The sequence below is a fragment of the Blennius ocellaris genome (assembly GCF_963422515.1).
Source record: "Blennius ocellaris genome assembly, chromosome: 13".
Taxonomy (NCBI): domain Eukaryota; kingdom Metazoa; phylum Chordata; class Actinopteri; order Blenniiformes; family Blenniidae; genus Blennius; species Blennius ocellaris.
Window position 1 is genome coordinate 22752845 of NC_137662.1, and position 25601 is coordinate 22778445.

The 25601-nt window shown below is 44.2% G+C and overlaps 1 protein-coding gene across 1 annotated transcript in view; it reads right to left on the reverse strand.

Annotated features, from left to right (window-relative positions):
* The window catches only part of ttc27 (tetratricopeptide repeat domain 27), a 65040-nt gene that overhangs the window by 26305 nt on the left and 13134 nt on the right, over positions 1 to 25601 (reverse strand). The window contains exons 5-10 of the mRNA XM_080507489.1: positions 21279 to 21381; positions 17528 to 17686; positions 15178 to 15317; positions 10347 to 10459; positions 8280 to 8346; positions 1934 to 2047 (exon numbers count right to left, since the gene is read on the reverse strand). Of these exons, the coding sequence (XP_080363615.1) occupies positions 1934 to 2047; positions 8280 to 8346; positions 10347 to 10459; positions 15178 to 15317; positions 17528 to 17686; positions 21279 to 21381 (696 nt within the window). The remainder of the gene's footprint in view (positions 1 to 1933; positions 2048 to 8279; positions 8347 to 10346; positions 10460 to 15177; positions 15318 to 17527; positions 17687 to 21278; positions 21382 to 25601) is intronic.

A 25601-nucleotide genomic window follows, 5' to 3' on the forward strand; every position in this document is an offset into this window, starting at 1 on the left:
ATGCATCCAGATGAACAAAAAAATAACTTTTATCTCTTTCAACAGAATCATCCCGCAGCGGCTCGCTTCATGTGAATCTTTAAAGAATCGAAACTGCAAAAGGCGGAAAGTGGAAGTCCAAGAATGTCGATATCTCCTCAACATTTATTTCGGCAACACAAACAACACATTACGTGCCAACAGCTGATTAAAAAACACTTGTTATGGTCTGTAATTTCACAATATTCACCACATATATCAAGAAAAAACCAAAAAACAATTGATAAAATCTGTGTGTCCTGTGACTTTATCCCGTCACTCGCTTCAGCCCGGTGCTGAAGTCTGTTTCACATCACACTATGATGTAGTTTAAGATCAGAGGGATTAGATTAGATTAGATTAGACTTGTATATAGTGTTTTCTGCTTAATATTTTTGCACTGCTCTGTTATTTTATTCTATTTTTTGTGTATATACTTACTTATTTATGTACGTCGGCTCCAGGGTAGACGGCAAAATAAGAATTTCATTCACTGTGAAACCTGGCTTTTACTGGTGATATGACAATAAAACACCTTGAACCTTGATTCAACTTTATTGTCATTACAAACGCAACGAAATTCAGTTTAGCATCTAACCAGAAGTGCAATATCGCAAGTATCATATTATACACAGATAAATAGATCAGATACATGTATAACTATGGGGACGATGGAGACACACCCTCCAATGGCAAACCGACTTCCTCTCACTGTGAAGCGTTGGATTGTTCACCCACTGATAGGGTGATGAAAATGTCTATTTTTTTTACAAAACCCAGGTATTACCCCTGAAAATTACTACATTCTCAACATAAAGCCAATTTAATACGATTTTCTGGAGCAAAATTCAGAGAAATGTCCAAATAAACCCGTCTCCTATCGCTGTTGCATTATGAGCGATTTTACAAAATCCCTCTGACGCTATACACCCGGATCTGGTATGACCCACATGAATGTTATTAGAAGATCAGTTCCAAAGTTTCATCAATTCAAAGTTTCACCAGCGACTGGAGGAATGGCGATTGGATTCAGATGTGCAGGCGGGGCAGCAGGTGAACGTTGTGTTGTAAACAAGACACACAGACCTCAGGTCCAGGTCACGACTGGTTGAACGGGAGGCAAGAGGTGCTTGAAGTGACAACCACATTGATTTCCAGACGCAGACCCTTCCCTTCTTCTGCATTCAGGGGAGATGTGATGTCTGATATCAAGGCAGACATATGAACCACGTGCCGATCATCAATACAAATGTTCCCGAAGCAGAAACCGTCCCCATTGTTATGCATGCAGATCAAATCGAATCAATGTTTAGTGATGAATGTTTTCCGAATTTCCCCCAGCTGCCGAGAAAGACACCATTATTTAAATTGAAAACATGACAAGGCACAAATTCTGACTGAGAGCAGCTTAAATCTCGGGGCGAAGACGGGGAATACTGATCTTAAAAAGACTGAGGTGCACTGTTACTATTAGAACGCAGGTTTAAGAGCACCTTCTGTGTCTCGAATGGCTTAAATAATTATTTTTGATGGGACTATCTACACCCATAACAGCTACTGGAAAAGAGAAAGCCTGCATATGTCCAGACCTCAGTCCAATTAAACACAAGTTTCGTCTAAAGCACTCTTTTGAGACCTTGAAAGATCAGATGCTCATGCGTTGGGGTCTGATCCACAGGAAGACCTCAGAGGTCTGTGACATTCAAGTCTCAATGAATCAACAAATGCATGAGCTTGACTGTACATGACAGCAGGCGCAGCGTCTTCTTGAGATGAAGACAAGTGATGGACGAGGACTGCTGCGTCTCAACGTCTCGAATGTTAACAGGCCAGTCGTTGCGAGTGCCGCAGCAGGGAGGAGCAAAGTTAAAGATCCTTCACTGGAAAGGTTTTTACAAAATAACCACGTCTTTACCTGCGTCTGCATCATGGCCCTCTCCACGCAGCGGGTTCTTCCCCGCTCCAGTTTGGTCCTGAGGCAAAGAGCTGTGACTTCTACAGCCCAGAACTTCCGCTGAGACAGGATACACTGCAACGAAAAGAAGCAGACAGAACACCGGTCATTTCATTTGCTGGACAGAAACTTCTTCAAACCCTGTTCCATTCCGGCTTTGAGAAATAACGATAGCGAGTTTCTGGGAGTATTGTCACTAATTTTGCTTTTTTTTGGGGGACGGAACAACCAATGACCAAACACAGAAGTGGTTGGCGAGATGATCTACATCAGGGGTGGTCAGAGTTAATTAGCTTTAAAGAAGTGAAGCAGAGGAGACAAGACAAGGAAAGACGAGAGCCTGGAGAGAAGAGGAGCCACTGATGCAGCCGAGAGAGAAAGGAGAGACAATGTAAGTGCTGCTGATGATGATGATGGTGGTGATGGTGATGATGATGAATGTCACGAATGTGCATTGACCTGCAGTGCTCAGCCATCAAACATCAAATGAATATCTATAACATCTACACTTGCGTAATAAATACGTAATTCCCAAATAAAATATAGGCTGAAAAAAGTGTTTGTTTTTTTTTTTTTATACATAATTTTTATTGAAATTTTTCAGTTTTCACAGTTACAGTGTCAGGGCAAAACCACTGCTCCCGGGTCGGCGAGGAAAAAAGCGGGTTTACTTTGTATCATACATTAGTAATTCCATTTGTACCAAAGGGGGAAAAAGAAAAGCATGATGTGTGGTCATTAGCATTTGGAGCCAGAGCGGTTTCTCTACTCTATACAAATGTTTCACCTTCAACGCCATCGCAGTAAAAGGCTAATGTAATTAGAGCTGCCGAAAAAAAGTTTTCCCGTCGTCACGTCTCCCACAGACCTGAGAGCGAGTGCCAATTAAACAGAAGTGTAGAAGTAATATTCTGTTACTCCCGCGCGAAGAGAAGAGACATAAAGGACCAGGATGTCTGGTCCACTTTGTCGTTGGTTGGGTCGATAGAGGACCAAGTGATGGGAAGGGAATGCATTTATTCCCCTAAATATTGATTTCTGTTTTGTTTTTGGAAAGAACGTCGTGGAAACCGATCCGACTCTGCTGCCAGAGAGGATTTGCGGAGCGGGAGCCGGCTGGAGTTCAGGACCGAGAGGCTGACGAGTCGCTAACTGCTTCTGTGTGGCAGCTTGACGTCACGCCTGATTAAATTCCACGGAGAGTCGGAGGTCGGTCGTCACTCGGTCCAACCTGCGAGCTCCATTCTGCCTCCGTCACTTCATTAACGTGCGTCGAGACTTTCTGGCACAAATTCTCTTCGGCGTCGACTTCAAGAAACACAATACGGTGGTGAAAATAAACTTCTGGACACTTTTACACAATCTAAAATATCATTATCATGAAACCTTCTGGTTGAGAAACGCATCTCCAGGCACGTTTCCTGCATGAGGTTCCTTGTTTCAGCCATTTTTGTTTCGAAAAGAACTTTCAAATGTTCCGGCTTTCATTCATTCGCATTTATTTAGTCAGCAGAACCAAGTGTGTACAAGTACAAGTACAAGTGAGTCCTGGCAGCAGTACATAAAATAAATCTACAGTGTCAAACTAATACTAAAATGTTCTTAAAGCCAATAAATAGCAGATCATTTGTACAAAGAGACGCTCTATTGGTACAAATGTCAACATTAAATAACAATAAACCCAAAATACAAATACAAAAATCACAAGCTAAATTCCTTGTGTGTTAAACACACCTGACCAATAAAGCTCATTCTCATTTTGTTGGTTCTTTCAGCACTGAACATGTTTCAAATATGCAGCCGTTTACTCAACAAACAAGTCGGGATGCACTGGTACCTCTTACTAAAGGAGTATAAGTACAAGTACCAACCTTGAGCTACTTGCCGATACCGAGTACAAATACAAGTACATTTAGCTTAATTTATACACCATATGCAAATGATACATGAAGACTATGCGTCGCCGCAAACCACCTCTGTGTGTCTACACGCCGCTCCTGGAGCTTTTCGGAGTACGAGTACCCCACATGCAGTAATCGGACGAGATGCTGGTGCGTCCCCAAACAGAAGTACACTTTGGTATTAATACACACGTATCAGGAGCAGCATTCACTTCTGCGGCTCGTCTGTTGTATCCGACCACAGTCGGCCACCGCCACCCTGCCATCTTCTCATCAGTCACCAACTTCCACAATTCACCCCTTCGGATATCTGGACGACGTGCGACCTGGTAGACGACGATCACAAAACACGAACGCTTCCCCCTCGTTCCCTCTCCTGCGCTCTGTGGAAGTGAGCGGGTCTGCCCTGCTGTCTGCTGTGCACCGTAGGGAGAAATCAACCAGCAGGCTTCAGTGAGAACACCTAATTATTAAAACCTATTACGGCCTAAAAGTCTCTATCTGTGTGCGGCGCTGATAATCTGCTGGATAGCAGCGGGCGCAGCTTAGTGGTTTAGCTCTTCATGATCTGATTAAAGGAAGCTGGGGGGGGGGGGGGGGGACACGACAGCTCCTAATCACCACTCAGGTTCTGGCTCATCTTCAATCAACGACATCCGGCGAACTCCGTATTGATGATCACGATGGAAATATGCAAAGAAGTGTGACGCGAGGACCTCGGCGAGGCGGACAAACGCCGGAGGCTCCGCGAGTCTCGCTGGCGTCGCTACCGAAACAGTAAATTGTTGCAACTATGCAGTTATTCCTCCGCCAGCATCAATCGGAGAGCAATTAAAATCAAACGATAAGCCGTGCTCCGTATTTGCCGTGTGACACGGTGGCGAGCGATCGGTGGGCGTCGAAAGCCACGAGAGTTTCTGTGTCACAGAGCCAGAAGATCAAGTTCACTCGTTATTCCAGTCATTGTTTTCTGGTGCCGTGAGGCTTCGTACGACGAGAGTGCATAATGAATTCGCTTTATACATAACAGAATATGAAAACTCTGAATGCGTCTTTGAACACACACACACACAGGCCTGAAATGCATTTAATCAACAGAACCGTTGGGACGTTCGCAGTCCTGCTGGAAAAAGGAAGTGATGTGATCCGACTGCACTATTTAAAATGTATGTTCTTATGACGGACTGACTACAGACCGACTGGAGATTTATGGTGTGAAAGTTGCAGTGAATTAACCTTCGTAGCTACGACATACTTTCTCCGTCTCTGGATTCCGAAAATCAATACGTTTCTCTCAAAATGGGCAAGTTCTCTCTGCTCAGTACTGATTTATGAAGCGGCGAAGCAGAGAATGATCAGACGGACAATAAGACAGAAAGACGGACGTGTCACCAAGTGGATCTGAAAATCTTCTTTGACTCGTGTCTCACGATGCTTCATCTGTTTCTATTCCCGTCCCAGCAACACAACTCCCCTCGCTTAAAACATAAAGCCAGTATTTATCGGGTGTCCTTTTCCCTGCAGATCACATCAACGCTCCACTTTGCATAAAGACCCAGAGCTTTACTGAAGGGAACGACTCGTGCTCCCGCAGCTGGAACGTGAAAACGGGGGGGAAAAGCTGCGGAGCGACGAAGAGCCAGACATGTGACAACCATCTAACCAGCCTGCAGATTCCTGGATCTACATGTAGGCTGGGAAGATGCCTGCTCACAGAGCCGGCGTCCGACTGCAGCGGCGTCTTTGTTCAACATTATGATCCAGAACCGCACAACAAGCGGTTTTCAAAGAGGGAAAGCACTACAGTGTAGTTTAAACAAGAAATCACCACACCAACCAGACTGGACCTAACGTCAAAGGATCCACTTCAAAATCTCCCTTCCCGTCCATAAAGCTTGGAATGGTCTCGGGCATAAATACATTTCTGATGTAGCGACAAAATATAACAGCTCCAGACCTCAGGAAGAGCTTGACCGAGGTTTACTGTTCCCAGAATCACAAGGAACAAAGTGAATCAGCTTTTAGTTCCGACCTCCTCACCTGTGGAACAAACTTCCCTGAACACCCGAGACGTGTTGACACTCACACATCTTTTAATTCCATTACCTGCAAAGGCCTTCAAATAAACCATAGACTTGACTTATTTTATCACCTTTACTTCTCTTCAATCCCTTTAGCTCACAGCTGGAAATGTGATTGAATTGAAAATTGATCCCTCGACATCAACAGCAGCTTAATTGTTAAAGTTTAAAGTGATGCAGTGAAGCGATTCATGTAGAAATATACAGTCAGACCAAGAATCATCCAGTTGCCTCCTGTATTTATTTATTTTAATAGATATACTGCCGATTGGACCCTATGATTAATACATATAACGACATAAGTCAAGTTTACATTTTGACCGTAATGCACCAAACTGCTTAGAGGAAAAAAAAAGGTGAAGCCGACGGAGAAAACCTTATTCAGATACCTCATTATTCTTTTTGAGCCACTTCTTCAGCGTGTTGCTGGACTCCAGCATTGCGATCCATTATTTTAAAAACTGCGGGCAGCTGCAGGCGTCGACCTTGCCGGTGCCAGCTTGAAGTTCAAGAGACGGCGTGACGGCCTGGTGAATTTCTGCACGGTGCTTCTTCACACACGGATCGGGGCTGGAAGCCTCGGCATGAAGGAGGCTGTGAAGAGTCACGAGCCCGGCGGACTCATTGCTCATGGATGGAGAGTGTAAATGTGTTTGAGTAGGCAAAAAAATAAAATAAAAAATCAAAAGTTCGCGTGCGCCGTGAGCGTCAACATTCAGAGGGAAGAGCCTCACGAACTCATACTGATCTCGAATTAAAGGATGATTCAGTTGGATCCAAAACTCCATCGGTCTTTAAAATCCAAATGCAAACAGATTCAAATAGAGATACTTGCTGAACACCAACCAGACATTATTCACATCATCTTAACACCCGACGGACCTTGAAGGTAGCGTCAGACTCTCAGCGGTTTGGGGTAGAATTGCTTCAAACACGGAGATTTGATCAATCTGAAGTCGACCTCGACTCTCCGGTCAAACTGCTGCTGGGATGTTTTTATTATTTCCATTTGACAGAGACAGAATATGGGCTTTTTACCATAGGAGCAGGGTGGAAGGTGACAAAACACGTAGAACACAACCCGATACTGATAATGCCGACCCACTCCACGTTTCTGCAAAAACTCAGGTGTCGTCGTCCCGGAAGTCTACGTTTATGATCTGAATTATTATGTCCAAATGTGCGTCACACCAGCTTTGAGTTATTTACCAGCGTTCACCACTGTGACGAGTGTCTCTTCAGTCAGACGTTGGTTTGCATCACAATCAGGATGAAACTTGTTCTGAATCGTCCGTTGGACCGGCTGAAAGCAGATTTCTGACATCTGTTCTATTTACTCTTCAAATAGAAAAGCAGCAGTGAGGGAGTTTGAAACTGCCTAAAAATACATCAAGGCACAAAATGAGCCCGAGCCTGGCGTGTCACTGGAAGTTAAGAAAACAATCACGGTGGCGACGGTGAAAAAAAAACAGTTTATCTGGCTTATTAAGAGAGAAGCAGGCCAATACCTATAAAAAAAAGTCTATTTTAACCAAATGTCAACTTATAATTAGTCTTTTTCCCATATAACACACACACACAATTATTCTGGTCACAAGTACAAAAGGAAAATAAAAGTAATTTACTTTCAACAGACGAATTTGGAAAGTTGAGGCACTTTTACATCAACATAAACAACATATCTGTCATTTACCAAATCGGTGTTTATAGCACTCTGTCAGATATCCATTTGTTTACAGAACTTTACACTTTATTCAATCATTTAATTTTCTGTGTATATTGAGGTTGAAAATTAACATTTTAATCTCTGAAGACCTGAACTTGTCAGTGGAAGTGATTTGTGTAAAACAGTTATATAACATTTACGAACGTCCTACATCTCACCAGAATGGGAAACATTGTTCTGACCAAACTCCACAAACTGCTGTTATTTCTCTGTCGTAGTCACATTGATGTGTCTGTATTCAGAATCAGATTTAAGCCACCAACAGCAAATGTTTTGTCTTTTTTTGTGAGAAATGTAAACAGCTAGTGGGTTGATGCAACTCTGAATTCTGACTTTTAAACTCTGAATTCTGACTCTTAAACTCTGAATTCTGACTCTTAAACTCAGATTTCTGACTCTTAAATTCAAAATTCTGACTCTTTAACTGAAAATGTTGCTGCAGAATTCAGAATTCTGAGTTTAAGAGTCAGAACTTTGAGTTTGAGAGTGTAGCTCATTTTGATTGTTCGATAGAAATGCATTCAACTTTGTTTTAAACTTGAGTTTAAGATTACAAAGCTGATAAGGAGCGCCGGCCAGACGAACAGCCGATGACTTACGGTGGTGAAGGCCAGCAGCTCCTCGTCGGTGAGCTTGTGGACGGGGTTGTTCTTTTGGAGGTCGGTGCTGAAAGAAAGATGGAGCCACAAGACACAGCGTGAATATTTAGGAAAACAATCGTGAACAGCCTGGACAGCTCATGTCTTTGGCAGAGGAACAAATGTATTACAAGAGTGACCATCTTATAAAGGGGCTTATATTTCAAGAAACGTCAAGACAAATTGACAAGAAGGCAACTGACATCAATGAACGTCTGGTTCAAACTATTCGCTCTCCATCCAAACTGTCCCTGCGACCAAACGTCTCCCAGTGAACAGAGACGCTACAACATTCAGTTCACTCAGTCCTTAAATCTCTTATCAATGGATCCAATTCTCCTCAGTGCAACAGCATTGGCCGATTCTGCCGCCAGAGTGTTGACTTGACCGCAACACATTCACATTTTCTACACTTACAACCATGAAATCTGCCCGTTTTCAGCCCGTCTAAAACCGTAAAATACATTTATTTCAACTTCTGCTGCTGTTGTAAGGCGATTATTACACAGCAAACGTGAATCGAAGGAAATCAATTTAAAATACGGCGGGTTTTTGTTGTTGTTGGGAAATCAATTAACTCTCACAGATAAAATGTAAACCTCATTTCAGATAACTCGTTAGCCAGTGGGAGGAAGATGCTCTATAACCCGGACGTTAGCAGAGTTAAATAAGTGCCAGGAGGAAGATGCTCTATAACAGCTGTAGCTAACCCGCGGCTGCTTGATTCAATAACTGGGGGGGGGATAGATGATCAATAAAAATACATATAATCTTTGTTTTCCCCAACAGATGGAGGAAATATCCTCTTTGGGGAGTGACGATGTTTTCCTGAAGGTTTATTCCACACGTTTAGCGTCAACGTGCCTCGATCCACATGAAGCTCCTGCGTCGGGTCTCACAGCGGCGTGCTGCTGCACAAGTCCACCTTTAATTTAACCACACCTGCCGTTCATCAATCATCTCCTGGTAATCTCACCGACCGCTCCGGTGACCTTCACCTGACCCGTCCGGCCCCGGCAGCAGCGGCGGCGGCGGCGGCGGCACGGGAATTAATCACCGTGGCGCTCAGGGGCTAACTGGTTTTATATTGCCTCAAGTGCCTTCTATTCGTCCTTTGTTTCTCCTGGACGAAACTACCGAGCATAAATAAGTTAACAATTTACAACCGCCGAGCCGTAAATCCAGAGGAAAACACGGGTCACGCGGAGAGAAATGAGGTTGGGAGAAAGTGGAGGGGAAAGAAGCGCCGATACTTGACGAGTGAAAACCACCGACGGAGCCGACGCGTCATGGACGGGACGGTTTCCATCCGTTCCGGCGAGCCGCTGCAGAGTTTCAGCGATTCTGATTCTGACGAAGAGACTCGGGAAGCGTCTCAGTGGCACAAACATGCAAACTCAGAAAGGCCCTGCATTTGAACCCGCAACCTTCTTGCTGTGAGGCGAGGGCGCCAACCACTGCGACGCCGTTTTAATAGTCGTGCTCGATGAAGACTTTATTAGCACTTTGACATCGTCTCTAGTTGTGTGTTCGATGTGGATCACGCCACTTTTCATGGCCAATCAATACAAAGAAATACTCACGACGCTCGTCCATCAGATTCAGAAGAATCACATTTGTTTTTGTTACTTTGCATTTCATGATCTAGAAAGAGAGACTGATGCAAGCTGGTAACGGGAGGACCGAAAAATACTGACGAGTAACTTGTTCTTATGTAATAATCCTCTGACTTAACATGTGACCGGACGAAACAAACAGAACCTGAGCAGAGAGTCGCTTCTCTTTTCTGGCTCGTGGCCAAATTCAGCCGATAGAAGTTCTGAATGTGGAAAATATCCATGCGGACGCAAGCGAGTGGATCGCTGCCTCTGAAGTGACGCGCAAAGGATGATATAGGGATATAATTGTACGTCTCAGGGCTTCGTTCCGTCTGATAAACGTTCAACCAGCAGGTTTCTGGAGGCCTGGCAGACGGCGAGCTCGGCTGCAGCCTCGGCCCGTCGACCAGCAGCGGCGAGTCCGACTCACCACAGTCCCAGGACGACCGCCTGCTCCTCGGCGCTCAGGTCGGGCAGCGCCGACTGATCCGGCTCGGCGAAGTCGATGTTGTCCAGCAGCGTGTCGTCGGCCAGACTGCAGTCCTGGAAACACAGTCGGGAGTCAGTCTCGTATACGGACGCCACGGCCGTACACCGTGGAACGCCTTCTGGGAGGGGCGGTCACGGCCACATTGTTTAAAAATAAAAAATTTTTTTACAAATATAAAGTTGCTCGGCTGATTCTCTCCAAATTTGTCCAAATCTATTAATGAATGAATCCAGTCGTTTTAATCAGAAGACATTTTGGACAGTGTTTCCAATTTGGTAGGAAAAGTCTGGGGAGGTGGGGTGTTTTTTTTGTTGTTTTTAAATCAAACAGTGCATAAAGTCACGGTTTAATGAGTTCATTATTCACAAAGGCTTGACTGGGATCACCTTTGAGAAGATAATGAGGCTGGTCGTCTCTTCTACAGGGAACCACAAAACACCACTGGATGAACGGACCCAAATTCCAACAGAAACACTGAAAAGCCTTGTGGAAAGCTTGCAAAGGTCTATCCAAGCCAAACAAACAAACAAACAAACAAACAAACGCACTGCAGCACTGACCCAACCCTGTACAGGGCCGTCCCGACACCAGGCTAAGGCAGTAAAATAAAAACAAAACAAAACACTAGACCCAGAAAGAAATAAAAAGTGAGAACATGGCGGTCAGTACAGCCGCGCCACAGAACTCCTGACGCCTCAGAAAGCCTCGCGGCTCCCGGGAAGTCCTGACAAGCGACCTGGAACAGCCGACCTGCTTATAGGCGGGGCGGAAAACAATAATGAAAATATCCCCCCAAAAACACTCACAACGAATAGTCTTAACCAGCTTAATGTTACAGAACTACATTAATAACATAAAGGGGTCAAAATACCCGCAGGAGGAATAAGAAAAAAGAAAAAGGGACGGGACGATCAAAGAGACACCAAAATAACCGATTCCAAGGATGTAACATGCATTTGCGACACGATGAGTTCCAGTTTCTAATCACCGTCTTTGTTTGGGGGGATTTTTGCTTCCATGGACACAAATGTGCCACTGTATTTGCAACGGATGCTCAGAAATTCAAATTTTACTGTGCAACTACAACTAAAATGAGAACTGCAGCATTACATTTCAAGTGAAATTATCCCAATAATAATGTTTTTTAAATGATTTATTTATTTAAACAGGTGGAAAACCTGCCCTCGCTGATGGGACCCTGATGTGATTTCTTCTCTTGCACACTGAACAAACTGAATAAACTATGAGAAAAAGAGGTTGTGGACGAAGGTACGCCTTCAAGCGATCGGTGAAAGAGTCGGCAGCAGACTGAAGGACTGAGACGGGACCTAAAATAGAACCTGTGCCGACTGAGGAGAGGATTTATGCGAGACTTATGAGGTATGACAAGAGGAAAATGACTGCGTGTGGGATTGTTTAAAGACCATTTATTCCCCCGGCGTCTCAGTCGAGCCTGAAGAGCACAATGAGACATTCCAGAAGACAGAAGCCATCCTTCTCTTCCCGTTTGGGGCTTTTTGGGTGTGAAAGTGTGTGTGTCAGCACCCGACCGGCGCTTCATCACGAGGCGGCGCCGCCGCTCGCCGAGGTACCGCGGCTACGACCACGCGGCGGCTTTGTGAAACGTCAGCACGGAACCACCCGGAGCATTGAGCTTTGTTTTCTCATCACGGTGGCTAAAAGTAGTACGAAGAGGCTGGAAAAGTGAAAGTTTGATGCATGAATTGGTCCTAAAGTGAGATCTGATCTGGGAGAAACAAACTCAACGCTGCAGCTCATAAAACACACGGAGGCTGGGTTTGTCAAACTCTCATGGACCATTAATAATCTGAGAGGATGAAAACTTCAGCCAGAAAGGTCATCGATATAGTTAAGATTTTTTTCTTTTCGGTTCTATATTGGTTTGCGGATTTTTATGCTTTGCATCGTCTATAATAATTGCACAACATAGTACAGATTATGTCGCGTTTATGACATAATCTGTAGCAGTATCAGTAATACTTGTATATATAATAATTATAGAGTATCTTTTGTCTTTACCATGCAAACTCATTCTCCATTATGACGAACAGTCACTTCACTTCGGTCTGACCAATGAAACTAGAACAGTTTAATGAAATCTAATTAGGCTGCACAACACTTGGCAATACGTCTTCATTTATTACAAAATGTGCCAAAGTTTATGACAAAATACATGCAAGAATATCTAGTAATGCCGCGTAACTGCATAACGAGGTGAAAATGTACCAACATTGTTTTATAATGTGGCTCAACCGATGTTCTCCGTGCAGAATTTACCAACATGGACGTGGTCTTTGAACCATGAAGATCCCAAACTGAACTCGCCTCGTGTCATGAATGTAGAAAGACATTTTGCTTGGTTTTTTTAAGACAATCCATTAAGTGAGTGTCCGGGGTGAAAAGTATGGTTCAGGTGGCATCAATGGAGCAGAGGAGTAGAGCGCCCTCTGCTGACGGTGCAGGGTATTACCATACATTTGCCCCCGTGGTTCTTCGTGGGCAGAAGAAATCCACATCGGTCAATCAGACATTTCCACCAGGACTTGATCTGAAGGTGCTTTTATCGTCGCACATCAGCAGGGAAACGACCGCGCAGTCTCAGATTCCTCACACGTTTAATGCGCTCTATGACGGCCCAAGATATTTAATAAAGAGAACGTGTCCTCGTGAAATAGTGATTTTAATCCCAACTGAAGGTTAATGAAGCGACGATCTTCATCTCCAGGAAGGACAGCTTCCATCAGTCACAGGAAGCCGGACTAACGGCTATTAATCCTTAATTATTTTCCTTTTTTTTATGTTGGGGGGAGTAAGTTTTGTACTGTTTCTTTCTTTCCAGTTACTGTCAGCTCGAAAACAAAAGTTTGCCGACGGTTATTAACCCTCTGGGGCCTGAAGCATTTTGTGCCGTTTTTCACTACAATTGATTTTTCCTTTATATCTCAGATATAAAATTCTTAAACCTTGCCTTTTTTGGTGTCATTTTGTTCAGGACAACCTCATAAATGCATTTCTGAAGTATTTTCATCACTTTGGCATACTGTATTAAAACAGTGGATCAAAAAACACCATAAAATTACAAATTCGGGTGGTAAAAACATAGATTTATTGACTATAAAATTCACAGACATGGTTAACGAATCATTTTGTTTACTTGTAAAGTAAATCTAAACTATAATTAACTAAAATGTATCAAAACAGGACTGAAAAAACAATTATATACAGATATTTACAGTGAAATAGAAGCACTGCCTCAGCCGTTTTTGTAAAACTATTTGCAAAAGGTCACACATATAATGTCAGGAGAAGACAAATGATTTGTGCCACTCAAAAAAACTGATTCTGTCCAGCACAACACAGAGGGACACATCACACATGGCATTTCCATGAAGTGTTTTTCCTTTTCTTGTGTTCCTGCAGGCAATGTTTACATTTTAGCCTTTGGCTGTTGTGGTGGAGCTGGAATGATGGGGACAGGGTGGGGGACACGTCTCCTGGTCTGGGGGACACCTGTCTCCTCTCTAACAAAAATAAGCTGAGGTGTTCAATATTGCCATCAGAATCACTCTCAAACTCAGTGTCAGACTCGATGCTCTTCTCCTTCAAAAAAAAAAAAAAAGTCGGAGCGCCTGATTGACGCTAACAATAAGGCGCGTCATTGTTTTGATAGAAAAAAAAAAAAAAAGAGTTCACTTGAAACTAAAAAACACTCTAATCTCACTCACTACACACTAACTACACACTCACTACACACTAACTACACACTCACTACACACTAACTACACACTCACTACACACTAACTACACACTAACTACACACTCACTACACACTCACTACACACTCACTACACACTAACTACACACTCACTACATGGTCAAATCATGATAATAGTCGCTTTTTCTCTGATATAAATCTCAACTCACTCTCGCTGTCTCCGTCTCTCTGTTTACTTTTTCACGGGTGAACTAAACAAAATGACACCTCCCACTATGGACACTTTTGATTGGACATGGGCTCTTCTTCTCAACCAATGAGTGAAAGGTATACTGGCACATTACAAGTGTTGTTTTTTTTTGCTGCTCAGTAACTTTCACTTTCACTCCTGACCGGTCTTCTGCACCTGACGCGCACTAAAATGTCGCGGAAAAACACGGACACAGTTTTCCTCATATCTCCGCTTTTATTTGGGCGATCAACATCATTTAAAAACGAGCTTGTAGTTTTATATCTGCACTTTCGACACGGATTGAAACACTGGACCAGATGACGCTGTGCTGTGACGCTACTGCCTTTTCAAACGGTCATGTGATTTTGACGCTGCAGAGCGTCAATCGGCCCCAGAGGGTTAAGTGTGACGAGAGTGTAACTTTTCAATTCAGTGATTAAACTCTGGTTCTCTGTGACGAGTTTTCATGTTCTTCCTGCGTCTCAAACCGAATCCCTGACCTCGGTAAGGAACGGTGGAATCCCTACGTAGACTAACGGTTCTACTCAGACTCCATCCTGTTGACTCGTCCCTTTTGATTTCTTGGTTCACTGCCATTCCGTCATGTGTCGATGCTGCTGAATCGGGAGAATTCCCCCACAGGGAGGAATACAGCCGACACCAGTCCATCCACTTGTGCTGCCAATATGCTATATTTAAGCATTGTGAGTTCTTCGCGTCGACGAGTGACGAACAAGTGCGAGTTGGGCGGACCGCTGTTGTACTCTGCCGTCGGGAGGGAAAGCGCAGCTCGCTAGTCGTACCTTGGGCAGGCTGTCGCGGGGCGTCGGCGCGGGACTGCTCTCGTCCGGCGGCTGGTCCGGACGATCCTGCAGTTTTTTCACTTCGAGGAAAAGCTGGGCCAAAAACGTCTGCTGGAAACGGGTCCGCTTGCCCAGAGCGCCTGCAGGAGACACGAGACGTTTGTGTTGTTTTGATTTAAACACTGCATTCATGAAGTCGTTTTGTACTGATGAGTCAGAAAACAGGCCGGCCCAGTTGTGTAAATCAAGCGTCTTATCTGGTTTTGGTTCGATCGGATAAAAAATGTCACAACGAAGAGTCGGGAGCTCATGGTTACAAACGTCAAATAAAACAAACCAAGAGAAAAAAAAAACAAGCTGAACCGAAGACAGACGGGACTCACTACTGCCACCTGATGCACATAAAGTGTATTGGTTTGAGTTTTGCATCCTGCACTTGAAAGAACTTGGCTTTTATAACACATTTACACAACTTCACCAGTTTTAAATGAGGAAAATAGAAACTTTACTGGTTTAAAGAAGAAAAAAAAAAGACCAAAAAAAATCCTAAAATCATACATGTATAGACACACACACACACGCACACGCACACACACACACACACACACACACACACACACACACACACACACACACACACACACACACACACACACACACACACACACACACACACACGCCCACAATTATTTCAATAGTCAATTCTTATCCTATGAAAAAGTAATGATTAGCTAAAAACTTTGCAATTAAATAATATTCAATGAATGCAATGAAAATGATATTGGTGAAAGATTAATATAGTCAACAAATGTGTTTTTCTTCTCAAGTTTCAGAAAATACACAGTTAAACCATCTCAACTAGTTCAACTATAGTTAAATGAAGAATTCACCAGTAACATCTGTCCTGTAAAGCTCTTCGGCTAAAAGCTACAAATGAGGTGGTTTTTTTCTTCTAATATTCCAACATCACTCAACTGGAACAAGTCACAATATGTCTGATTGAGACTGAATCTCAAAAAAATCTCATTCTCAGCCAATCACAGGCCTGTTTACTAAGTTTGTATGTGACACGATTGATTTCCTGTTGGTAAGACAGTAGGGGAGCATTTGGACGCTAATCTATTGGTGGAGAACCCCCCCCCCCCGGTCTTCTCAACACTCAGTTAGAGTGTTCACCTCCCCTCTGGAGGACCAGTTGTTCTTGTCCAGAATGAGACCCGGCACCGTCAGCCGCACACTTAACGGTGTGATGTGTGTCAGCGGCGTGAACAGCAGTGGGCCCAGACCACATCCCTGTGGGATCCCACTGAGCTGAAGCTCTTTACACTTTACACTGCCAAGTGTAAAATGTACACACACACACCAATGGAGACGTCTGCCTTGCAAAGAGCTGGACTTCCACTGGAAGCGGCGTCAACGGTCAAGGTGTTGGAGACGTGTTTATCACGTGTTGTGGTTCAGGGTCAGCCTGGTTTCAGGCTCAGATCAGGGGGAGTCAAAACTTCCGTAATATCCGGAGAAACATACAGGCGGTAGAGTAGAGCTCACACATAGCTTCTTTTAGACATTCCAAGGTGGAGATATAAACAGTGGGGCGATCGCTCTTTTACTGTTGCTGCTCCCAGACTGTGGAACAAACTGCCCCCCCGACGTTCGCACCACTACTGATCTCGGCCTTTTTAAAATCAAAGCTGAAAACCCATTTTTGTAGGTTGGCTTTTAACTCTGTCTAGGCCAGTGTATTCATCCTGTATGCTGTTTTCATGAATCTCTGGAAGGCTTCCAACAACCTGCAGCACCGTCGCACCTCCCACAGTCAGCACCTGTGTTTTATTTATTGTTTCTTTAATGTATTATTCTTGCATTTGTTTCTTAATATTACTAACTATTTATTTATCTTGCTTTTATCTCGTGCTTATTTCTAAGTGCCCATGTTCCGTTCTGTGTTTTACTTTATGTCTTATACCCAGATTTTTTTATTTTTTACTTTTATTTCTATTCTATGGTATTTTATAATATTCGTATGTACCAGATTGCTGCAGCAAAACAATTTCCCTTCGGGGATGAATAAAGTAATTATCTATCTATCTATCTAATGTATTGTTTTTATAGCTTTGTTGTAAAGCACTTTGGGTACCACTGGGTTATTGTAAAGGGCTATACTATACAAATAAAATTTGATTGATTGATATTTTCACATTAAAAACAGTAAAAGCCACCGTATGCATTTGCGTCATGGTTGAACCTCTCCGGCGAATAATTGCCGATAATTGCCGGCTGAGGGCTGCCAATGGCCGACGGGCCAGAGTTCTGACGCCTTCCCCCAGTGGTGCCGCTCCAGCTCCTGTACCTGTCAGGTTGACGTCCAGCCCAGAGAGCTCCTGGGCCTTGTTGATGTGCTCCTTGGCCGGCTGGTACTCGTAGTACGTCAGGCAGGTGTAGACGCACTCCAGGTGGAACTGGACGGCCAGGTTCCTGTGCTGCGACCACTGCGGGCAGCTCCTCGTCACTGTGGAAGAAGCAGAGAAGGAAGAAAGCGAAGCAAAAAAATAAATAAATAAAAAAATCAAACATTGTAGTTTGATTTTGTAGGCGGAGAGGTCGTCCTCAAGCGAGACGAGCGGGAGGGACGAGGTGGAGAGGAGGTGTATAATTCGCGGTGGGAAGTCACACGCTTTCATACCCAATTCGACATTAATGAGGCGGCTGGGTTGTTCCCGCCCCGAGCGGCGGGACCGACGGGAGGGATTCACCGACACGTCGCGGGAAAATGGCTGCGAGATAAGCAGCTGAGAGATTTGACAAGGATTTGACTTCCTTTGGCCGGCTGCAGGATTTTACCGATTTAAAAAGAGCTTGTGGGGGGAAACTGGAGACTCTTTAGCCAGTGTTGTAAGTCTTCTGTCGAGGAAGCGAGAACATCGGTACGAGTTCCACGAGGAGGAGCAACGACTAAAGCAATTATTCAAATCAATTCCGGTTCAAATTAAAAGACTCACATTCGGAAATAAAGAATCCAAGTTCACTTCCCCCGGCTATAAATTGGACTCGCAAACAAAAAGGCCATCAGTTTGAGGAAAAACCACACCTCCCACCTACTTGTTAGTTAATATTGTTAACCAGCTACATGCTCTATAACTAACGACTCTCTAGACGACCCCAAAGCCCTGAAGCAAAAACACCAACAGGTTTATATGGAACTCCTCATTATTGTTCTCTTCACATTTAATGCTGAACTAATTTCCTGACGATCGGCCAAACTTTCCTTTTCTAAATTCATGTTTTGATGCAAGATGTTGTTGCTCACAACCACTTTCAAACGTTTCAATTGAATAAATGAAACAATTTGCAGTCATTAAAAACATTTGTAGATTTACTTCATTGGTTAAGAATGTATTAACCTGCCGTTTGTCTTTAGCACCATTTGTACGATCGACGCATTTGAATAAAAAAAAAACCCAAATTCATTTTGAACTTTGGATGTTGGATAGGGATTGGAACACGGGTATTTCTTGATTTGTGTTTTCAATCTGAAGAGTTTAATCTCTGCTACTCAGAGATGGATGCACATCCACCCCATTACCTGAAGACAACAGTGTTCCTCCCTCAGACTAGAATTAGCAGTCCCATTAGCAATCGCCAGCAACAAAAAGGTGCTTATTACTTTGTTCCACTCGGTATAAATAATCTCGCTTCTGAATCGCCGCCATGACCTCGGAGCAAACGACGGCGCCGGATAAGACAAAGAAACAAGGCGTTGGAACGGAGCAGAGTTAATTGAATCTGTCTGACGGCTGATGAACAGTGTGACTGAAAGCGTGTGGAGCTGAGCGAATTAACTCAGCAACCCTCCCCGCCCCCCCGGCCCCCCCACTGAGCCGCAAACAAATCTAAACTGAGGTGGACATGATTTTGCGGAGAGGAAACTCATCTGCAGGCGTTCCACAGCCTCTGGACTCCTCTGGACTACAGATGGAACTGTTTTGCGGCTCGTCCACCCTTCATACTCCGTTAACCGACTGCACTCCGACTAAAACATGCCGTATGTCCGCAAACCAAAAAAAACAAACTCTGCCAAGCTCCACTCCACCAAAATCTTTTTAAACGCCCCGCTGGGACGATTCAGATACCGAGGCAACAAGACATTCTTCTCAACCAATTAATCAGTGTCGTCCTCACGAAGGCAAAACGGCGGCTTCTGAATTAACGTCTCCTCAGGACATGGCGGCGCCGCGAGGGAGCGAATGCCTGCTCCATGCTTCACACACGAGTAGGCATCGTGAGCTGTGTGGAGAAGCTCGGCATGAAACCACAGCCTTTAAAGGCTAAAGTGATTCCGCCAACTAAAATATTTAGTTGCACGGATGGAGGCGGGAGGTTTACGATCGCTGGAACCGTTTGAACACGGCTTCGTGTACGGCAGGTAGCGACGAGCGCACGATGGAGGGAGTGCACGTGCGACGACGATCCGACGTAGACGAGGCCGTAACGTGTGGCGAAATCCAGTGCGAACTCCATCTTCACTTTGTATTCGTGCAGGTTTAAAGACGCTCTGCAAACTTCTCAAAGCAGATGAGAGTCTTTGAAGTGGACTCGACACCACACCTCCATTTAGAGCAGCTGAGGGATTTAAGGGGTTGCAGGTTCAAGTCCCATCTCTGCCTGTCCAGGTGTCAAAGTGTCCTTGGCCGAGACACTTGAACCCCAACCTGCTCCCGATGGACAGCCTCCACTGCTCAAGCAACTGAAAAGCGCTATAAAGTGAAATCCATTTCCACTGGTCGTTCCCCTCATTGGCAAAAACACTCAAAATGAATGTACTTCTATAAAGTCTTATAATATTTCAAAATATCCCCTTCCTGCCTCTAGATATTGTTGTGGACTAACAGGAGCCCCACTGTGTTGTAATGTTACTGAGCAGGTCAGTTCAGAATGCTTAAGTTTCATCTTGCATCAGACGCGAGGAGGAACATCGAGATGCATTCTCAAATCTCCTCGTCTTCACCGTCCTCTACTCAGACAAGGACAACAAAACAGAAACAACATTCACTAAATCCAATAATACAAAATGTCAGAAAACACCTAAAAGAATAGACGCTCTTCTTTCAGCCCAATTTGGAGCAACAACCTTTTTATAACAGGTTTTAAATCTACGGCGGACAAAAGGCATAAAACAGATAAAAGATATCTATAGAAACAATTCCACTACTTTAGTGATGTGTAAGATGCGTCACTATGTAATTACACCGACTCCCTGCCTTCTTCAAGTCAGAATATATATACTGGGTTTTTTTTTTTATTTTGGTAAAATAGAAAGTCAAAGACTTTAAAAGTCGTCCATACGAGAAACACTGTGGAAGAAATAAATGGATGAACTCCATCGGCCGCTGACAAGTCGACCACCAGTGATTACCAGCGTTTACCAGGGATTACCAGTCGTGAACCTCTATCGAGCTGCTGGACAGAAACCAGGATAAAACTGCCTGGAGCCAAGCAAGAAAGTCATTTACCAGATTGTGGTACAAAGTGGACCTCCAGTCGCCTCCACAGGACAGCGACTGTCTGGAGGCGGACATCAAAGAGATGAGACATCAAAGATCAAGACACTTTTCTGTTCTGGAACTGGTAACATTTAAAAAAAAAAACCAAAAGGTAAACAAAACCAGAACATCCATACCCAAGAAATGCATAAGATCTCTCTCCAAGTCATTTAAAAGAACAAGTGAGACGGAAACTAGTATATTATCTTTTTGTACTGCATGTGGGCGTCGAGCACATGAAGGACCAGAGAAACCAAGTGGAGCTGGTGGAGTAAAGTCTGCCAAGTCTCACTCACTGACCTGATTCTGTGCAGCAGGTCAGCGAGGTAGTTAAGGTGGTTAAGGTAGTTAACAATCTGCTCCGATTCCACCAAGAACCAAAGCGGCAGATGGAAGCTCAAAGTTAAAGAGGCGATAATAGAAGGTGGAGAAGAACACAAAGGGAACAACTCTCCCCGCTGTAAACATTCCGTCGGGTCCCGATGATGTCAGATGTCACGTATCACAACATAAAAGACCCAAAGGTCCACAGAGACACAGACGTGTAAAGAGTTCACGGACCTTTCTCAATGCTGCTCTGGGCCAGCTTGAAGAGCTGCTCAGACGTGGCCTCCAGGATCTGCTGGTGCAGTTTGATGTAGCGAAGGGTCCACCAGGGCAGGAGCTGCACATCAACACAAACAAACAAACAAAGCAAAAGCAAATAATCCAAATAGTCAGAAAATGTTCCATTCATGGGAAGAACTGTCGTGAATTTTGCCGCTGTTGGAGAACAACTCGTGCAAAACAGTATGGAAACATTAAACAGTTGGACATGTGCATTAAACATTTCACACTAACTTGCAAAGATTATCGCGTATTTTAGGTTCGTCCTGAAATTTCAATCAAACGTCAACTTTTTTTTTTTTTTTTTTAACGAGTCGCGTACGTGTGCAAGTGCGTCGGCCATTTCCCGCGTCGCAGCAACTTTAATAATACAACATGCATCCAGCCCAGGAAGTACATGTTTAGGTGAATGAATAAATATGAAATGTTGATCTCCGGGTTCCTTCAGTACCAATAAAACACCGGGTGCTGCGTGCCGGCGCTAGAGTGCTGACCGTGCACTAAAAACAGCCGACTCCTTGGCTTTTTGCATCCGACCTTAACACAAAGCGGCAGGAGGGGAAAAAAAAAAAAAAGTGGATGTCTTGCAGCCAATGTAAGCAGCCGTATATCCTCGTAGCGCCTCGCCACTTCTACACCCTCGTAGTCCAACAAACAGACCCGTGTGTCAGTGGAAGACGACCCCGTCCTCAGTCGCATGGCGGTTTAATTGTCTGCCTCAGTGAATCACTTTCCCCCCCCGGCAAACACACCGGCGCTCTAACTTGGCGTGTTCACACGTACGTGCAGCGTGTCGTACACGCCGCGGCGAGCGCAGCGCTATTTAGCGCTGTGCAGCGGGCTGTGAGCGGCCGCCAGGAGGGGAGGAGTGTGGATGAAGGGAGTTGCGGGAGGGAGTGGGAACCACGACCTGGAGGGATTCCACACCGGCGGGTCGGCGGCCTCGGCGAGGAAACGGCATCGTTAATTAAATCTCTTTCTCCCTCATTAGCATTTAAAGAGGCGCATTAACACCGAATCACCTCGTGGAGGGACGGCGTTGTTGCATCTGTGACCGTGTCTCTAGTGCTAATGCCGACGCGAGAACCTGGAGGCGAATGCTGAAGCCGTCGTGTGACGTCGGTGCAGCAGTAAGGATTTTCTGCTGCGTGACCGCGACGTATAGAGCCGGGGACACAACTTTAACTGTGTGGCTTACAGACGGTTCCTTCCCAGATAGGACGATTCCCAGATAGGACGATTCCCAGATAAGACAATTCCCAGATAAGACAATTCCCAGATAAGACAATTCCCAGATAAGACGATTCCCAGATAGGACGATTCCCAGATAGGACGATTCCCAGATAGGACGATTCCCAGATAGGACGATTCCCAGATAGGACGATTCCCAGATAGGACGATTCCCAGATAGGACGATTCCCAGATAGGACGATTCCCAGATAGGACGATTCCCAGATAGGACGATTCCCAGATAGGACGATTCCCAGATAGGACGATTCCCAGATAGGACGATTCCCAGATAGGACAATTCCCCGATAAGACAATTCCCCGATAAGACAATTCCCCGATAAGACAATTCCCCGATAAGACAATTCCCCGATAAGACAATTCCCCGATAAGACAATTCCCCGATAAGACAATTCCCAGATAAGACAATTCCCAGATAAGACAATTCCCAGATAAGACAATTCCCAGATAAGACGATTCCCAGATAAGACGATTCCCAGATAAGACGATTCCCAGATAGGACGATTCCCAGATAGGACGATTCCCAGATAGGACGATTCCCAGATAGGACGATTCCCAGATAAGACAATTCCCAGATAAGACAATTCCCAGATAAGACAATTCCCAGATAAGACAATTCCCAGATAAGACAATTCCCAGATAAGACAATTCCCAGATAAGACAATTCCCAGATAAGACAATTCCCAGATAAGACAATTCCCAGATAAGACGATTCCCAGATAGGACGATTCCCAGATAGGACGATTCCCAGATAGGACGATTCCCAGATAGGACGATTCCCAGATAGGACGATTCCCAGATAGGACGATTCCCAGATAGGACGATTCCCAGATAGGACGATTCCCAGATAGGACGATTCCCCGATAAGACAATTCCCCGATAAGACAATTCCCCGATAAGACAATTCCCCGATAAGACAATTCCCCGATAAGACAATTCCCCGATAAGACAATTCCCCGATAAGACAATTCCCCGATAAGACAATTCCCAGATAAGACAATTCCCAGATAAGACAATTCCCAGATAAGACAATTCCCAGATAAGACAATTCCCAGATAAGACAATTCCCAGATAGGACAATTCCCAGATAGGACGATTCCCAGATAGGACGATTCCCAGATAGGACGATTCCCAGATAGGACGATTCCCAGATAAGACGATTCCCAGATAAGACGATTCCCAGATAAGACGATTCCCCGATAAGACGATTCCCCGATAAGACGATTCCCCGATAAGACGATTCCCCGATAAGACGATTCCCAGATAAGACAATTCCCAGATAAGACGATTCCCCGATAAGACGATTCCCCGATAAGACGATTCCCCGATAAGACGATTCCCCGATAAGACGATTCCCCGATAAGACAATTCCCCGATAAGACAATTCCCAGATAAGACCATTCCCAGATAAGACGATTCCCAGATAAGACCACTCCCAGACGGACAATTCCCAGATAAGACAATTCCCAGATAAGACGATTCCCAGATGGACGACAGAGTTTAAAATTGCGTTGAGGAAAGTGAAAAAAATGCAGCAGGGTAAGAAAAATAAAAAATAAAAAAAAGCCGTCAGCTGTCGGATTGAAAACATTTAAACAACTTACTACAACTAAATACTTATAAATATCCGAGGTCACTGAAATATCACAAATAATTCACTTATTGTAATAAGTTTTCTAAATGTTTTTAGTCTGACAGCTGATGGCTTTTTGTTTATTTTTGTTTATTTTATCCCACTGCTTTTTTTTTTTTTTTTAAACATCCAACACAAGTTTAAACGAAGTCGTCTAACTGGGAATCGTCTAACTGGGATGACAGCCTACAGACGCATTTTTGCGTTTTGGCTCAAAACTACAAACATTAGTTATCAATCCAAACTTTGGCCTCGTACTTGTTATAACAATGAATCACTGTGAAATGCAAAGTCCATTTACCTTAAATTGTTTTCTATGTCAGAGTCGGACTGGTTGCTTTTTTTTTTAAATCTGGTTACACTTCACATTCAACATCCACCAGTGACTGCATTCTGGGAATTCCCATAAAAGGTAACAAATGTTCTCTTCCAAAGACAAACATCTGCTATGGACTCGTTTGATGTCGTCTTGACGATTGAACGACTGACGCCAGAAGCAACAAGACAATTAAGCATTTATTCAATGACCCCCGCAGTCGCACGCAACTGAATTTTAATCAAGTTATTGAGAATTCGGGGTGTGAATCTATCTGGGCTCGTTAGTTATCTTCAAATTAAAGCTTCATGAAATCCTCTTTGTGTATTTCTTGATTCTTTTTTTCAGCGGAGGCACTGAAGCTTTTTTCAATATCGATGCAACACACGTACAGAAAAGCACATGCATCACAATGTAGTATTTTAAAAAAGGGAATAAAAATGATTTTCAGCTGTATAGTATTTAAGAAGCCGCGATAAACCAGTGAAGACCGGAGCCCCTTGCTTTCGGTGCTCAGTGAAAATCCCCGCATTTTGCATGCGCATCTCTCAGCGAGTCGTCTCCAATAAAGCAGACGACTAAAAACACTGGCGAGCGTGAATTTTAAATATGTATTCACACGATACGGCGCAATAGAGGGGAAACATGAAGGAAGTGTCTGATATATGGAGCTCCAGAGTCCGACTCCTGCTTTCCTCACATTTAAATCACAAGTTTAACCCGACAAGTTCAGCCACCCGCCGGGAAATTCTCATCCGGCGTTATTTTTCCATTTAGAATAGTTTTAATGTGTACAGTTCACCGGCCCTGGCGCATATTAAAACGATATGAGCCGGGAAAACAAAGCGATTGTCAAGCCGAGCGTGGCTGACCTGTTGAAGCGCCGGTTAGAATCTCCTCGGCGATGCACATTGTTAACGGCGGGGAAATGACCTTTGGCATTCACCGCACGCTGTGAGCATTAATAAAACACAAAGTTGTTTCAGACGCCAAATTAAATATTAAAGATACATTTTTAAAAGAAGAAGAAGAAGAAGAAGAAGAAGGGAAAAAAACCCCAGCGCACCCTTTGTACTGACCT